The 14,558-nt window shown below is 44.9% G+C and overlaps 1 protein-coding gene across 1 annotated transcript in view; it reads right to left on the bottom strand.

The window, feature by feature from the left end:
- Positions 1–11,474: 11,474 nt before the first annotated feature.
- The window catches only part of CMTR2 (cap methyltransferase 2), a 7,954-nt gene continuing 4,870 nt past the window's right edge, over positions 11,475–14,558 (bottom strand). Inside the window, exon 2 of the mRNA XM_068260819.1 lies at positions 11,475–14,558. This exon is cut by the window's right edge and continues 1,913 nt beyond it. Within this exon, the coding sequence (XP_068116920.1) occupies positions 14,200–14,558 (359 nt within the window). The 3' untranslated portion in view covers positions 11,475–14,199.

The following is a 14,558-nucleotide window of genomic DNA, read 5'->3' as shown; positions in this document are numbered from 1 at the left end:
GTAAATTTAGTGTGTGTACACTACAGACAGTGAGTGCACGCACGCGCAAACACGCGCAGGAGCTAGCCTATGAACAGTGACTGAGTGTCCTAGACTCCTAGTACAGTAAGTAGTAACAGTAAGTACAACTAACTAATTACAATAATCAATCAGTTATCAGAAGGAAATAGTGTGTGTAGTGTGTACACAGACAGTGAGTGCACACACGCAGGAGCTAGTAGCCTATGAACAGTGACTGAGTGTCCTAGACTCCTAGTACAGTAAGTAGTAACAGTAAGTACAACTAACTAATTACAATAATCAGTCAGTTATCAGAAGGAAATAGAGTGTGTGTAGTGTGTACACAGACAGTGAGTGCACACACGCAGGAGCTAGTAGCCTATGAACAGTGACTGAGTGTCCTAGACTCCTAGTACAGTAAGTAGTAACAGTAAGTACAACTAACTAATTACAATAATCAATCAGTTATCAGAAGGAAATAGTGTGTGTAGTGTGTACACAGACAGTGAGTGCACACACGCAGGAGCTAGTAGCCTATGAACAGTGACTGAGTGTCCTAGACTCCTAGTACAGTAAGTAGTAACAGTAAGTACAACTAACTAATTACAATAATCAATCAGTTATCAGAAGGAAATAGAGTGTGTGTAGTGTGTGTACACAGACAGTGAGTGCACACACGCAGGAGCTAGTAGCCTATGAACAGTGACTGAGTGTCCTAGACTCCTAGTACAGTAAGAGTAAGTAGTAACAGTAAGTACAACTAACTAATTACAATAAGCAATCAGTTATCAGAAGGAAATAGAGTGTGTGTAGTGTGTGTACACAGACAGTGAGTGCACACACGCAGGAGCTAGTAGCCTATGAACAGTGACTGAGTGTCCTAGACTCCTAGTACAGTAAGAGTAAGTAGTAACAGTAAGTACAACTAACTAATTACAATAATCAATCAGCGATCAGAAGGAAATAGAGTGTGGGTGTGTGTACACAGACAGTGAGTGCACACACGCAGGAGCTAGTAGCCTATGAACAGTGACTGAGTGTCCTAGACTCCTAGTACAGTAAGAGTAAGTAGTAACAGTAAGTACAAACAACTAACTAATTACAATAATCAATCAGTTATCAGAAGGAAATAGAGTGTGTGTAGTGTGTACACAGACAGTGAGTGCACACACGCAGGAGCTAGTAGCCTATGAACAGTGACTGAGTGTCCTAGACTCCTAGTACAGTAAGTAGTAACAGTAAGTACAACTAACTAATTACAATAATCAATCAGTTATCAGAAGGAAATAGAGTGTGTGTAGTGTGTACACAGACAGTGAGTGCACACACGCAGGAGCTAGTAGCCTATGAACAGTGACTGAGTGTCCTAGACTCCTAGTACAGTAAGTAGTAACAGTGAGTACAACTAAATAATTACAATATTCAATTACAATAATCAATCAGTTATCAGAACTTGGAAATAGAGTGTGTGTAGTGTGTACACAGACAGTGAGTGCACACACGCAGGAGCAGCTAGTAGCCTATGAACAGTGACAGTGAGTGTCCTAGTACAGTTACAGTATATAACTACAATACTAATACAATCAGTAGTAAAGGACAGCAGAAATACTGGTATAGAATAGAGAGAAATAAACAGAGGACAGGAGGACAGCTGCCCACACAGGCAGGCCCTGAGGCCTAAAGCTGTAAGCCTGCAGCAGCTGGCCTGTCTCTTTGTAACACAAAAGCTACTAACTAAAATACAATGTCTAACTAACTAACAACAATATAGGTGTGTATGGGAGGTGTATGTGAGCAAAAACGCTAGGTAAATGACCACAATAAAGCTCTTGCTAAGCCAAAGCACAAAGGAGCAACTCTCTCTCTATGCAAGTCTCAGGCAAGGACGGAGAAACGGAACATGGCGGCCGCTATTTATAGGGTAGGGGCTGGCCAGGGTCCCCCTCTGTGATTGGCTGCCGTCAGAGGGCCTGGGAGCCCTCTGATTGGCTCTAAGGACATCAATCTGGGCTATGACGCTATTCGAGCTCGGTACCGAGCTCGAATAGCGCCGTTTGCTCGAATAGCTCGAATAGTGAATGGGCTATTCGAGTGTACGCGAATAGCCCATTCGAATAGCTACAGCTATTCGGAGCTCGAATACCGAGCTCGAATAGCTGGAAAAGAGCTCGAATATTCGAGCTCTGCTGAGCACCACTGCTTAGGGTGACTCAAACTACTAGGCATGTATAGGGGGATGAAAGGAACCAAAAAGCCCTCCTACTAAAAAAGCAAAGCTTGGTGTAATTGCCTTCTTAAAACAGAAGGAAATTTGCAATAATTCAGTTATAAATGAACATTTGTGGTTACCCACAATGCACACCTACTAAATATGCAAATTATCCCTTTCCGCCCTTGTTAAGCCAAACAAGCATCCAGAACCGCTGGTTTATAGCAAGCCTATAGCTTTAAGTTTTACACAGCCATACCAAACCCACATGTAGACAGCCTGTTTCGGACTTTTGGTCCTCATCAGTACATGGCAGGGATTGATAAGGCTGTATGAAATAGGGCTTGGTCGAGTACAACAGAGTAACCAAGCAGCTTAGGGTGACCCAAACTACTAGGCATGTATAGGGGGATGAAAGGAACCAAAAAGCCCTCCTACTAAAAAAGCAAAGCTTGGTGTAATTGCCTTCTTAAAACAGAAGGAAATTTGCAATAATTCAGTTATAAATGAACATTTGTGGTTACCCACAATGCACACCTACTAAATATGCAAATTATCCCTTTCCGCCCTTGTTAAGCCAAGCAAGCATCCAGAACCTAAGAAGGCAATTACACCAAGCTTTGCTTTTTTAGTAGGAGGGCTTTTTGGTTCCTTTCATCCCCCTATACATGCCTAGGCTATCATTCATAAAGCATTTCCGCATGCGGAAATGCTAAAAACAGCTGACTTTACCGACCACTCGGCAAAGTCAGCATTCATAAAGGCTCTTTCCGCATGAAAAAATGACACTAACGAGCAGAGTGATAAATCACCGCCTTGTGCGGTGATTATCGGAACAAATGTAGCAAAATGTTCATTCATGAAGAACACCGCAAGCGGTGTCAGGTCGGGAAGTCCCGCTCCCTCTGATGTGGCGATACCAATGCAAGTGAATGGAGACACACAGACCTCCCAGGCAGCTGCAGCAGAGCGGAACACGGAGAAATGTATCAACTCTGCAGCTTCCGTGTCTCCACCTGCCTACCGCCTGCCTATCGCCAGCCTAGTTCGGGGAATCTCCGCAGTGCTACCGCACATGGATACTTTTCTGTGAATGCCCACCCAGAAGTCTAAAATACCGCCAGCGGTGTTTTCCCGCACTGATTCCCCTTACCGACAGCCTCTTTATGAATGATAGCCCTAGTAGTTTGGGTCACCCTGAGCTGCTTGGTTACTCTGTTGTACTCGACCAAGCCCTATTTCATACAGCCTTATCAATCCCTGCCATGTACTGATGAGGACCAAAAGTCCGAAACAGGCTGTCTACATGTGGGTTTGGTATGGCTGTGTAAAACTTAAAGCTATAGGCTTGCTATAAACCAGCGGTTCTGGATGCTTGCTTGGCTTAAAGAGAATCTGTACTCTAATATTCTTTGAATAAAAAGCATACCATTCTATTCCTTATTTTCTCCTGTGCCCCTCTGTGCTGTTTCTGCCACTCTCTGCTGCAATCCTGGCTTGTAATTAACAGTTTTAGGCAATGTTTACAAACAAACTAACCAGCTTCTAATAGGCTCAGCTAAGCATAGTGTGTGAGTATGCAGGGGGCCTGCAGAGGGTGTGTATCGCTTCTACCAATCACAAGCAGCCCTGCACATTCCACACAGTCAAAGCCTTAGCCCGACAAACAGGACAGAGGAAAGATACATTGATTTATTACAGAGACAGTGTAATTAGGAAGAGCTGCAGTAAGCCCCAGCACATTAGAACAGGCATAGGAACTCATAGGATAGAAGAACTAAGGCTGAAAAAATTGTTACAGAGTCTCTTTAACAAGGGCGGAAAGGGATAATTTGCATATTTAGTAGGTGTGCATTGTGGGTAACCACAAATGTTCATTTATAACTGAATTATTGCAAATTTCCTTCTGTTTTAAGAAGGCAATTACACCAAGCTTTGCTTTTTTAGTAGGAGGGCTTTTTGGTTCCTTTCATCCCCCTATACATGCCTAGTAGTTTGGGTCACCCTAAGCTGCTTGGTTACTCTGTCAGAGGCAATAAGGCAGAGTAACCCTACCATAAAAATGAGTCACTGCAGGTACTTGCTGGTCTAGTCAGAGCTCTGAGGAAGCCCATTATGAGCAAAACATGTTAGGATTTGGGTGGTACTAGTTCCATGGTGTGCGTCACCTCTCAGTATTTGCCTTATTATCTGACACTCTGTAAAAGTGATGATTTATAGGTACTCCTGGGGCTTGTCCAGTGCAGAACAGGTTTACTTGTCTGTATACACCCCTTGAACACGTGGCTTGAGATTAGATTATAACTAGAGGAGACAATAAGATTCTAATCATTCTGGCTGCATGAAAAGCCACAATCAGCAGGGAGGGCATTTGATGGACTCTATAAAATTGGCATGAAAATTGCATGGAATATAAATTTTCCACTCGCCAGAGTTATATTCAGACATTCTAGGCAGGGGGGCCAAGTTAGGTTTTGATTCTCTGAGACTCAGGCCCCGTTCACACTTGCGTTTTGGCAAATAAACGGATCGGATCCTGACCTGATCAGAACCGTACGGTATCAGGCATGCATCAGGCTGCCATCCGGATCCGTGGGCAAAAAATAGCAAAATTAAAAAAAAAAAATGTTGGGGTCAGCAGAAGGTGCACCTGGTGCACCTGTAGAATCAGGTTCCTCCTCTGTAGGCCTCACCTCCACCTCCGACATTCTGCCAAACAGCTCCAGCACGTCTGTCACTGCTGCTCCACTCCAGACATGCATGGCCCATGTGTCCCCATCCGAAATGGCCGATTGGATACGCATAGGAAGTGGGGTAGAACGTCACGTGTTTGTAGGCAGTGTGTTCTGTGCCTTCCGTTCCCCATTGGTTTCTGTGTTCCGGATGGTGCTGTCAGGCTCAGGTCCGGCTCCGGTCCGGGTGCGTGGGCCGAAGAGCCGGACCCAAAAAATAGTGCATGTTGGAAAAGAGTCCGGATCCGATCCGGCTCCGTACTGTACGGAACGGACGCGTGTGAACGTCCGCATAGACTTTACATTGCTATGCGGAACGTACGTTCCGTTTGTACAGTATGCGGTCCGGATCAGATCCGGAAAATCCGGATAGCGAACGCTAATGTGAACCGGGCCTAAAACGAATAATATTTATGTGCACAATTACCATTGTCCTTTCATGTGACCCTGAACAGACCAAATAAATGCAATACAAACTAACCTGGGGCTTCGTCCAGCCTCCTGTAGCCTGTGCGGTCCCTCAGCGTTCTCTGGGTCCCCCTCCAATCTCCTGCTGACGGTTCTGTTAGCGGTGTGACTCGGACAGGGGTCTAAGCATGCCCGGCTCATCCATGCACCCGGACTGACCATGCGCCCAAATGACCCGCGCATGCACAGAACACTCACAGCGACAGGCATGTGATCAAGCCGGGCGCCTGGACAGGCTGGACATGTGCAATAGCGCACCATTCCTGGCCAAGTCGTGCAGCTGACGGAGCCGCCAACGGGAAAACGGAGGGGGCCCAGAGGAAGCAAAGGGACCTCGCAGGCTACAGGAGGCTGGAGAAAGCCCCAGGTAAGTTCAGCATTTCATTTTTCTTTTTGGTCTGTTCAGGGTCATTTTAAAGGACAACTGAACTGAGAGTGATATGAAGGCTGCTATACTTATTTCCTTTTAAGCAATACCAGTTGCCTGACTCTCCTGGTGATCCTGTGTCTGATGCATTTAGCTACAGCCCCTGAACAAGCATGCAGCAGATCAGGTGCTCTGACTGAAGTCAGACTGGATTAGCTGCATGCTGGTTACAGGTGTGTGATTTAGTAGTGTCTGAATCACACCCCTGAAACAAGCATGCAGCTAATCCAGTCTGACTTCAGTCAGAGTACCTGATCTGCATGCTTGTTCAGGGGCTGTGGCTAAATGTATTAGAGACAGGATCAGCAGGAGAGTCAGGCAACTGGTATTTAAAAAAAAATTAATATCCTTCTCAGTTTGAGTTCCCTTTAAAGAGGAACTTCAGCCTAAACATACTGCCATTAAGCTACATTAGTTATGTTAATTAAAATAGATAGGTAATATAATCTCTTACCCACCCTGTTTTAAAAGAACAGGCAAATGTTTGTGATTTCATGAGGGCAGCCATCTTTTTGGTTGAAAGGAGGTGACAGGGAGCATGAGACACAGTTCCAACTGTCCTGTGTGCTGATCACCCTTCCCAGTTGCTAGGCAATGTGAACAACAACATAGGAAATCCCATCATGCTTTGCACTGCATCAGGGAAAAACCGCCCGGCAGTTTTCTTTGATGGGTGGAGCTTATCTAAAAATGCAGCTAAAAATGATGCTTTTTTAAGAAAAACAAAGTTCTGATGCTGTGAAACTTAAAGAAACACCAAGCCTTTTTCAGTTCTGCTGAGTAGATCTTTAGTCCGGAGGTTCACTTTAAGGAATAGAAGACTAGAAATAGTAATTTTTCAAAGTTGATGCAGATTTTGTTGTAATTTGAATGCGGATTGAATTTGGACATTTCAAAATCAGCATTAACTGAATATGATTTGCATTGAATCAAGAAAGCCTGCATCTCTGTGAATAGGTCTAGTGGAGATAATCTGTTATGTAGGCCACCATTAGGAGGTGAGCATCGCTGTACATTACCATGGCCTGCACCCTATAGACATGTGAGATCACAGGGGGACTGGAGGTCACAACGGCACAGTAGGCCCGACGTAAACAGATGCAGGCACCGCTACCATTTCATCTATCCACTCTGCCCGACCGGTTTCGTTTACTTTCATTCTACTGTGCGGTACTGTCGCTGTATTAAGGGCCTGTATGTAACAACATTTTTAAGTCCTTCCCCAGGGGCTTACAGGACCCGATGTAACTGGATGTTTTTAACTTTCAAGCTTTTAAATACAATTACTGTGCAGCATTTATGCATATAAGGGGCAGATAAAGGATTTAGTGCAGCTCCCCGATAGTGTGCACAGAGGTTTATTCTCGTTTTCCTTGTGCAGCCCCAGGAATCGCCCTGGAAACGCTACTGCGGGAAGTCATGTGGGAGTGTGACTGTCCTGCACATGCTGTGGGGACAAAGGATGTGCTTAGACCAGGCATTGGCAAACCTGGCCCTCCAGCTGTTGAGGAACTACAAGTCCCACAATGCAATGCAGGAGTCTGACAGCCACAGTCGTGACTCATAAAGGCAAATGCATTGTGGGATTTGTAGTTCCATAACAGCTGGAGGGCCAAGTTTGCCCATGCCTGGCTTAGACCTTACAATCTGGCTCTTTTTCGCCACTTGGTAAGCCAGCACTGTGATAAGTGTCGGTGGTGGACTGTTAGTAAAAGATGAGCGCCAAAGTTTTATGCAAGATTGTGCTGAAAAGGTCTCCTCTGAAGACCGCACTTTGGGAACTTTTGGAAGAAAGATTATTTATACTTCATGCAAATCTGATGCAAATGAATTGCATGTGTAGTACGGATAATAAATAGAGCATTGGCAGCAAAGAAAAGAGTCTCATGTTTTTATTTTCAGTCATATAGCTTAATGTATAACATTGCATCAGACTTTCATATTTGCAGTTTAGAATCCACACTCTGCCTTTTTAGGCTGTAAAATGAAGCAAATATAATGGCCCTTTGAACCTTCCAGCAGTAAAATATTATCTCAAGCTGTCTCTCACTGTTCCTTGACTAGCTCTTCAGAAACCAGCACTGAGATCTACCAAGTTGGTGACTAGCTCAGAGAAGGTCTATGGCATAGATAACAACTCAAGTTATTTAACTCTTCCTGTACTGGAAAACAACATGAGACTTTTCTTTGCTACTAATGTTCTACTTACTATCCGTACTGCACATACAATTACTTACATCATTGTCAATGGTAGCAAAATTACCTCAGCAGCTGAGAGAGGCGCGACCGCCGCCTTCGCGTCTGACGTCACGGCGGATGCTGCCTCCTCCTCGGCATCGCTTCCCGACAGGTCAGGTCTCCCAAGGGCGCATCTCAGCAGAAGGGCGCACACACAGAGGCAGGACCTTTATGCGCTGAGGAGAAAGGTCAGCTGACACCTGGGGACTGACCTCTGCCATCTGATTGGCTGAGAGGTGTGGGCGGAACTGCAGGGATTACCCTTGCATTTAAGTCCTGGGCTGTCAGTTCTACTTTGTCTGCTGTTACTGATACTTTGCGGTTAAAGGGGAACTGAAGAGAGAGGTATATGGAGGCTGTCATGTTTATTTCCTTTTAAGCAATACCAGTTGCCTGGCAGCCCTGCTGATCCTCTGCCTCTAATACTATTAACCATAGCCCCTGAACAAGCATTCAGCAGATCAGGTGTTTCAGTTGTTCAGACTTTAAAGTCAGATCTGACAAGACTAGCTGCATGCTTGTTTCTGGTTTTATTCAGATACTACTGCAGAGAAATAGACCAGCAGGGCTGCCAGGCAACTGGTATTGTCTAAAAGGAAATAAACATGACAGCCTCCATATAGCTCTCTCTTCAGTTCCCCTTTAAGCTCTCAGACCTTAGAGAGTTCCGGTGTGCTTTGATCTGGGAGGAAACCCGGGATTTCACACAAGATAGGAATTGATTGATAGCTATCATTATGATTGATATTTAGATTGTCTTTATGTGTATGAACCTTGCCTGAACTCTCGACTGTCCTTTGCCTCATGATTCTGTACTCTGCCTGTCTGTCTGGTTGCCGTCCCCGGTCCGACCTCGACTCTGCTCTTGCCTTCTGATTCTGTACTACGCCTATCTGATTGCTGCCGACCTTGGCTATCCTCTGACTACGTACTGGTTGCCGATTCTGTACCACTGCCTGACTGATCAGTTACCGACCCTGCCTGTAAGACCTCTCCTGTTCAGGTGATAGTCCCATAGCCAGGGGCTATCACTTGGGAGTGTTCCTGAGCTACTGTGCACCTAAACACGTGTGATCACTCTGATTAAAGTACTGATTGTTCTGTCTATCTCTGCATTATTGGTGATTCTGCAGATCACCACATAATCAGATATAGCTTCTGTATTATTGGTGATACTGCAGATCACCAAATAATCAGAATCCTGTCACCAGCTGACACTAACCGTAACAATCATATTTTATTTTTGCTCCAGATTTGCTTTAAGCACAGATATTTACCAATTGCTGCAGAATAATGAAAACACAGCCATCCCACAGTGTTTCTAACCGAACCGGGAGTGTAAACATTGGCTCTCAGCAAATGGATTAGTAACAGCATTGAAAATCAGTAACAATGGCGTTTGCAATACGTAGCTCGCTACTTCTGCAGCACATTGGAGTTACAGACAGTCTGTACTCCAACCAGAGTACCGTTACCATGGCTGCAAAGGACGGCAATTACAGCAGAAGGTCAGTTTCCCAAACGTTTTAATGGTCTGCAAACTGAAATATTACGAATCTTTTTAACAACATTATTAAATTAAAAATAGCCTTGTGTAGCAGTGATATCGGTTTATGACATTTTTACAACAAAAAAACAGGGAGTTTCTTTCCAATACAAAGAAAAAAAAGAAACAAAATGTCTGGAATTCCATCTCATTAACTTAAAAAAACGCCCCAAAATTGGCTTTATGATTTGTCTACAACGAAACATCATCCAACCGTGGAAGACTGCAGGCGAATTCAACACTTCCCAGCCCTGACATGTTTATGGCCATGCAAGGCTTTCTGTACAAAGTGCAAAATACAGACATAGGTATATACAGAGAGACGAGTAGTGATAGCCACGTCTAGGAGAACTCACAGAGGAGCAGGTGATTGGTTTCATCAGCTGATAGGTATATACAGAGAGACGAGTAGTGATGGCCACGTCTAGGAGAACTCACAGAGGAGCAGGTGATTGGTTTCATCAGCTGATAGGTATATACAGAGAGACGAGTAGTGATAGCCACGTCTAGGAGAAGTCACAGAGGAGCAGGTGATTGGTTTCATCAGCTGATAGGTATATACAGAGAGACGAGTAGTGATAGCCACGTCTAGGAGAAGTCACAGAGGAGCAGGTGATTGGTTTCATCAGCTGATAGGTATATACAGAGAGACGAGTAGTGATAGCCACGTCTAGGAGAAGTCACAGAGGAGCAGGTGATTGGTTTCATCAGCTGATAGGTATATACAGAGAGACGAGTAGTGATAGCCACGTCTAGGAGAAGTCACAGAGGAGCAGGTGATTGGTTTCATCAGCTGATAGGTATATACAGAGAGACGAGTAGTGATAGCCACGTCTAGGAGAAGTCACAGAGGAGCAGGTGATTGGTTTCATCAGCTGATAGGTATATACAGAGAGACGAGTAGTGATGGCCACGTCTAGGAGAACTCACAGAGGAGCAGGTGATTGGTTTCATCAGCTGATAGGTATATACAGAGAGACGAGTAGTGATAGCCACGTCTAGGAGAAGTCACAGAGGAGCAGGTGATTGGTTTCATCAGCTGATAGGTATATACAGACAGACGAGTAGTGATAGCCACGTCTAGGAGAACTCACAGAGGAGCAGGTGATTGGTTTCATCAGCTGATAGGTATATACAGAGAGACGAGTAGTGATAGCCACGTCTAGGAGAACTCACAGAGGAGCAGGTGATTGGTTTCATCAGCTGATAGGTTTGCAAAGCTCTGATTGGCTGCTTTAAGGCTCATACACACGCTCAACAAAAGTCTTTTAAATGCACGATTATCAAACAACTTGAAGTAAAGTTGGACAACTTTTGTCAAGACAAGGCGTTCACACTGATAAGAGGTGACCAACGACTGATAAGACGCAGCTCAAGTCATGTGCTTAAAGGAGTTATCAGGGAATGTCATAGAAAATAAACGCTACTTACCGGGGGCTTCCTCCAGCCCCGAGCTCCCAGGACCTCCCTCGCCGCAGCTCTGCCTTCAGCCGTTCGCCGGAGCTCCGACTCGGTCCCCGGCGATGACGTCAGAGCGACCTCCAGGTCGCTCTGTACTGCGTCTGCGCGAGCAGATGCTGTCAATCACCGCCACGTGGGCCGGAGCGGACAGCGCAGGTGGTAGTTCTGCGCCTGCGCAGTCTGCTCCGGCTCACGTGGCGGTGATTGACAGCATCCGCTCGCGCAGGCGCAGTACAGAGCGAGCTGGAGGTCGCCCTGACGTCATCGTCCGGGGACTGGGTCGGAGCTCCGGCGAACGGCTGAAGAAAGAGCTGTGGCTATGGAGGTCCTGGGAGCTCGGGGCTGGAGGAAGCCCCCGGTAAGTCGCGTTTATTTTCTATAAAATTCCCTGATAACTCCTTTAAGTGTATGTGGCTTAAGCACATGATCATAACAAACAAATCAGAGACTAACATATCTATCACCTGACCACACCGCTCACATGCTTCTCCATAACTTCTCCTAGACATGACCATCACTATAGAAGTCCTATCAGCACAAGATCATGAGGTATCCAATGCAAAATCGGGCAGTATCAGATGCACCTTCTCTTGTGCTACAGAAGATGTTGAGAAATGAGGTAAAAATCTTTGTTTGGGCACCCAATAGCTGGGTTTCAAGTACACCTGATGGATTAAGATATAATGGGGTCCTCGGTAAGGTAAAAGATTTGGGGGCCACTTGGGGTCTTTTTGGTAGGCTGAAGTGGAGAGAGGTCCGAGCAGGTGGCAGGTGTTCTCCTTGACACCCACTAGGCCCCATGTCACTTCCTGTGAGATATTCCATTACTTCCTGTTCAGCCAGGATGCGACAACATCTCTCCCAGAGCGACAGGAACCAATAAAACAATATTTATAGAGTGGGGAAGAGTTTGACTTCCTGACTAGTATTTGCTAATATCCATTTAATTTTCCCAGGATGATCTATTTTTTTTTTTTTTACATACAGTAGCTCTTGTTTTAAACCGACAAACATTCCAGGGTCCGGAAAATCTCCTTAAGGGGGCTTCTTAGTATTTCCTTTATTCTTTAAAGAAAAAAAAACGAAAAGCATTCCCTGGAAAGCCTCTAAAGAAAAATGCCTGCCATTCAGTATGTGCTTTAAATATTAAAGAAAACCCCCATGAGGAGATGGGCTAGTCCAAAACCTGTCAGATCAGTCACATTTTTACTACCTCCTGTGTTCATTTTACTCTGGGAGGAATGTACTTCCTATAATCACGTGTACACGTATTTTAAATTGTATAATTTTCTGCGATAGTGGTCCTTGGTACACGTGCTGGATGACCATCAGGACCATCTAGGCCAATAATCTAGCATGAGTACAGGTGGTATCTCCAGACGTTGCCTAAGATTTTGGCAGCGCAGAGGTGATGTCATGTGGCAGGCGGGGCTAGCAGTGAGAAGGAAGGTATTGGGCGTGGCTTGAGCAAGTTGATTCGCTTTGCAGATCGCCTACCAGGCGGCGGTCAGTGGCCACTGTACAAATTCTGAATTATAGGCGGAGGTGGTCATTAATAGGCCATCTGAGCTGACTTTAATCTAGCGCGTGTTCGGTGCTAAGTTGTGTGAGTACTGTATGTACCGTTAGAGATTCCCTTCAGTACGCACTGCAGGACACAATTATTTTTCTGGTATCTCCATGGCAGCATGAGTAGACTGACTCCACCTTCCATTAAACTCGTGCTGCCATGGAGACAGTCCAGGAAAGGAAAATTAGGGTGAGATATATACACAATTTTCCTTTTTTTGTTCCAGAATTCTACTCCAGAGCAGGATGTCAGAAAGCATTACCCCTTAAGTCCCTCCTCTTTGCTCTTTTAAGGCTTCCTATTGGTCCTTTAATACGATGGATGGCTTCACTTGACCAACAGAAAGTCTGCCCACTTCACTGTAAGTCCTACTGTCATCATTTCCTGAAAATGTAGTCATGCAGTTCTCACTACAGGCAACCTCAGAGGATGTAGTCTATTCTCACATTCACAGTTTATATTGCACAAATTTACTTCATGGTCCCTTTGGAGGCAAAAAAAAGGCTGCATCTGGCTGGGAGAAAACTGCTTATCGCTGTTCGTACAGCAGGAGGAGTGAAAAGGCAGCTGAGAAAAAGCAAAGCTGAACCCTACCCCTAACTAATACATCTAAGCTTGATATATTTAAATACATTAGAGTGCTCCATGAAGAAGCCATTTGGTTAGCGGTGAAACATGTAGAATTCAATAGAAACAAAATGCGAAGCTATAACTGCACAATTTAGCATTGGCTATGGCATGGCTTGGACAACTGGGAGCCTGTGCAGATATTATGGAGTCTTGGCAATACTGAACAAGAACCTTGATAGAGTAGAGCTCAGGGAGGTCAATAGACACAGAGGCAGATGCATTCACCCAACCAATGAAAACTGGAGGAACAATGGTGCAAAAATGGAGCAGATGGTCAAATCAGGACTTCCGAATGGCCACCAGAGCAAAAGCTCCAGCTCGGTCCCAATGACGATTTACATAAATGTGGCTCACTCTGCTTTACTTTTGTTGGGTCTGGTCTTTAAGGTGGCCATACACATTGATTTTTAGATGTCCGTTTGAATCAATCTCTCTGATTGAACCTGCTAGAAATCGATGCCACGGCCAGCCTGATCGATTCTTGGCTGAAAATCAGGCAATTGCTCCAGATGGAAGAGATCGATCAACAGCCCATAGTGTTGCTGTGGTTTGATATCTGTTGGTCAAATCTGTTGGCCATCTATAAGTATATGGCCGCCTTAAAAGACTACGCCCAGGAGATTTTTTTTTCTTGATTGTACTATATGATTTTCATAAGTTTGAGTTGAGTTGTTTTTTTTTAAACTACCTCATACTCATTAGTAGATATAGTCAATGAGATGCAAATAAGTTAATGCAAAATTATGCAAATGTATGGAGCTTAAAGATCAACCAATCGAATCCCACCATGGTGGCGTTTGATTGGTCCATGTTCAAGCTGCATACGTTTGCATACACGACTTGCATAATCCTGCATCAGCTCTGAGTTATTTGCATATCACTGACCATCCCTACGTCAATCTTAGCATTGGTATTGCTTTATGAGGCGTGCTTTACTTTTGTACGTTTCAGTACTGGATCTGAGTTACACGACTCCTTTTCTGTTTCGTGACGACCGATCATGTGAAGGTTGTGCTTGATAATGGCGGAGTTCAAGTCCCAGAGGAATTCTAGAAAGGGTCCTTTCAAAAGTTCCTCCATTGGAACAAACTCTAAAACTTGTTTTGTCTCCTTGGAGGTCACCAACTGGTCTACAAGCTGCTTTAGTTGTTGCAGTTCCTGGAGGACAGGGCCAGGGAGAGGGCAGTATCCCCAACAAAGTACAACAGCATTGGTGCCTGGGGTGAGGTTGCTGGTTGGACAGGAGAAGCCAATGACCTTGAAGCAATGATGCAATA

This window comes from Hyperolius riggenbachi, chromosome 11 (assembly GCF_040937935.1).
Source record: "Hyperolius riggenbachi isolate aHypRig1 chromosome 11, aHypRig1.pri, whole genome shotgun sequence".
Taxonomy (NCBI): Eukaryota; Metazoa; Chordata; class Amphibia; order Anura; family Hyperoliidae; genus Hyperolius; species Hyperolius riggenbachi.
This window is presented reverse-complemented; position numbering and strand designations above follow the sequence as displayed.